Source organism: Rattus rattus, chromosome 2 (genome assembly GCF_011064425.1).
Source record: "Rattus rattus isolate New Zealand chromosome 2, Rrattus_CSIRO_v1, whole genome shotgun sequence".
Lineage (NCBI taxonomy): Eukaryota > Metazoa > Chordata > Mammalia > Rodentia > Muridae > Rattus > Rattus rattus.
Genome location: NC_046155.1, coordinates 106,285,048 through 106,288,761, shown reverse-complemented (window position 1 = coordinate 106,288,761; position 3,714 = coordinate 106,285,048). Strand labels below are relative to the sequence as shown.

The 3,714-nt window shown below is 33.8% G+C and overlaps 1 protein-coding gene across 1 annotated transcript; it reads left to right on the top strand.

The window, feature by feature from the left end:
• The first annotated feature begins 2,545 nt into the window (after positions 1-2,545).
• Positions 2,546-3,490, top strand: LOC116894200 (olfactory receptor 484-like). Its single transcript, XM_032895913.1, has one exon. It carries the CDS (start codon positions 2,546-2,548, stop codon positions 3,488-3,490), a length of 945 nt encoding a protein of 314 aa, XP_032751804.1.
• Positions 3,491-3,714: the final 224 nt, after the last annotated feature.

Sequence of the window (3,714 nt, the reverse complement as noted above, 5' to 3'; positions counted from 1 at the left end):
AAATATCAACTTTAACAGTTTACCTAATATTATTTATATATGATCCAGTATCACCCATTATTACCAAGTGAAAGTGCATTAATGTTCACATAAAGAGGAAAGCAAGATATTACTCGAGATTGATGGACTCCTTGAAAATTCTCTCTCTCTCTCTCTCTCTCTCTCTCTCTCTCTCTCTCTCTCTCTCTCTCTCTGTGTGTGTGTGTGTGTGTGTGTGTATGTGTGTGTTTTGTGTGAAATTAACTTCTCAGTACTCACTGTGAATGATGTAATAATCCCTGATGCATTGAATTCACACTGGAATTCAAACACTCTTCAGGGACTTATCCTCAGTGACAAACAATGACAGTAGAAACAATTTTGCTGCTATAAAATCATAGTAACTTTTAACTTCTTACTTTGAAATGAACTTTTATTTCAAGAGGTAAGATTTTTCTTTATTTTGCTGGTAAATAGAGATACTTTATTCTTAAAAATTGAATTATATTTACAAGCATGGTATAGAAAGGAGTCAAAGAAATCAAGCAATTTATGTAACAAGGAAAATAAGCATTAGGATATAAACTTATATTTACATAGGCAAATTATTCAGAATGACTAAGTGTTTTTTTGCCTTAAGAAAACAAATGATTTTTTCATTCAATACACCCTGATCACAGTTTCTCCTCCCTTCACTCTTCCAAGATACACTGCAGTTTTCAGAGATTCCTTACTAATCTATCCGTTAGTAAGACCAGAAACCAACCTTCAAAGATGTACACGTGTAGCATTCAGACAAAAGACTAAAAGGTTCAATACGTTTTAAATGCTTTGGTTTCTTGATGTAGGTGGATATCTTGTGCAAAGACCTGTTTTGTGAAATTTCCAGCATCATAGACACTGGACAGATAAAAATATAAATATAAAATGTGAGCGATGAGAAATAATCTGCCTCTTGTTGTTTGAAGCTAGAGACATCTCTTAACATCTCTCAGTTTGAATTTTTATAGAGCAGTGACCTCCTTTGAAATTTGAGTGAATTAATTAATCACAATACAGTTAAAAATCTCTGTGACACTGAGAAACGATTTTATGAACTTTAATAAAAAAGATAATAATGTGATAAAATTCATATTTTATATGATGAATTTGATATTTAAGTTATTTTAAAGACAATGATTTATTTAAAATTAATTAACACATTTAATGAGCTTAAACAGGAAGTTCCATTTATAAAACTTCTGTGATCACTAATCTACTTCTTCTCAATCCTAAAAAGGACTTTATCATCTTTGTAAAAGTTAAAGACATGTCCTTATTTATAGAATTATAGAATTTATACATTGATAGACCAGTGTCAACAACAAAGCATCTCTGTATGAATTAGTCATTGGAAACCTGAAAGTCAACATGCTGTCTGTCCTTAAATGTATGTTCCCTCAAGTGCATGGTCAATCTTTATTAATAGTACGATTACTAAAATAAATATACTTAGTCCAAGCTACCTTATGTTCATTTCTAATTCTCGTTTTAAAGTTTTGTTGTTTTATTCTTTTGTGTATGAGTGTTGCATGCATGTGGGCATACATGTGCACCAAAGGCATGACTAGTGTCTATGAACCACAGAAGAGTTCACTGGATCCCCAGAACTGGAACTACAGACTGCTATGAGAAACACTGTGAATGCTAGAGATCAAATCTGGTTTTTCTGCAAGTACAAAAAGTACTCTTAACAATTGAACCACTTCTCCACCCCCATTACTATTATTCCTTTATGTATATATTCATATATATGTATATATTCATATATATGTATATATTCATATATATGTATATATTCATATATATGTATATATTCATATATATTACTTCCTTCTGTAAATTGAAAGTGAATAAAAGAAATAAATTAATTTTTCATAAACATAAAAATAAAAACATTTTAAATCCTGTGCTGGTGATTTAGTAAGCATTCAGTAAAGTTAGCCATTAAATAATGATATGTTTTTAGATTTTAATCCTTTGTTACATTTATAATAAATACACTATTATTGAAATTCATATTATATTTATCTGTTCATTTGTGTCAAGAGAATGGTATATGAAAAATACCTTATGTGTGAATGTCAAAGAACAACATTGAGGAGTTGTTTCTCTCCTCCCATCATTTGAGTTCCAGCAATAGAACTCTGGCTGTCAAGTGTCAGGCTTGGTGGCAAGAATCTTTATGTAAAAAGTTATCTCACCAGGCTAAGTCCTAAAATTTTAAATATACTCCTTGTTAATAATTAAGTATGTAGTATTAAAAATAAATGTAAATAAATGCTATATATTATTTTTAACATATTAGCATTTCTGCTTAAACAATTTCCAAGGTCTTATATTGCACAAATATATAATCAATGAAAACCTTGAGTAACAACATCCATTGTTGATCTAATTTCTGAGCAATATATTAGTTTGTAATGCTCTACATGTCTGTATTAAATAAAATGAACCATGCTATTTATAAATCCCTTCTTGTTCTGTCTCATTTACAGATTTTATCTCGCAGCAGCTGCACTGCCCCATGGCTTGCCTAGAGGATGGGAACCACACTGTGGTGACAGAGTTTATTTTATTGGGCTTAACAGACAATCTAGTCCTTAAAGTTATCCTGTTCACAATTATCCTGTGCATCTACCTGGTTACCATGTCTGGGAATCTCAGCACCATCCTTCTCATCAGAGTCTCCTCCCAGCTCCATCACCCCATGTACTTTTTTCTCAGCCACTTGGCTTCTGTTGACATTGGCTACTCTTCTTCTGTCACACCTAATATGCTTGCCAACTTCCTGGTAACACAAAATACCATCTCCTACATTGGATGTGGCATACAGCTCAGCTTAGTTGATTTCTTTGGGACAGCTGAATGCTTCCTTCTGGCTGCCATGGCTTATGATCGCTTCATGGCAATCTGCAATCCACTGTTTTATTCCACCAAAATGTCCCCACAAGTCTGTGTTCATTTGCTTGTGGGATCTTATATAGGAGGTCTTCTTAATGCTTCCTTTGCTATGGTTTTCTTTTTCTCTTTTCTCTTCTGTGGACCAAATATAATCAACCATTTTTTCTGTGATTTTGCTCCTTTGATTGAGCTCTCCTGTTCTGACATCAGTGTCTCTGTAGTTGTTACCTCATTTTCTGCTGGCACAGTTACTATGCTAACAGTGTTTGTCATAGCCATTTCCTACACTTACATCCTCATCACCATCCTAAAGATGCGTTCCACTGAAGGTCGACACAAGGCCTTCTCCACCTGTACCTCCCACCTCACTGCAGTTACTCTGTTCTACGGGACCATCACGTTCATTTATGTGATGCCAAAGTCCACCTTCTCCACTGACCAGAACAAGGTAGTGTCTGTGTTCTACATGGTGGTAATCCCCATGTTGAACCCCCTCATCTATAGTCTCAGGAATAATGAGATTAAGGGTGCTCTGAGAAGACAGCTTGGGAGAAAAATATTCTCTTAGAGTGATACATTGTTTTGTCAAACAATACAATAAGAGCCATTGTGCATGGTCAATATGACTACCATCTGACATTTGGTTACTAGCTTTCTTCTTACTCTTTTGCCTGTCTTCTCTTTTTCCTCCCAGGATGTATAGATATGTTATTTCATTACAATTACTATTTTGTGTTTTCACATCTGTCATTGAGAGTTTTATACAAAGTTTTTGGCTTGCTTTCACCCTCT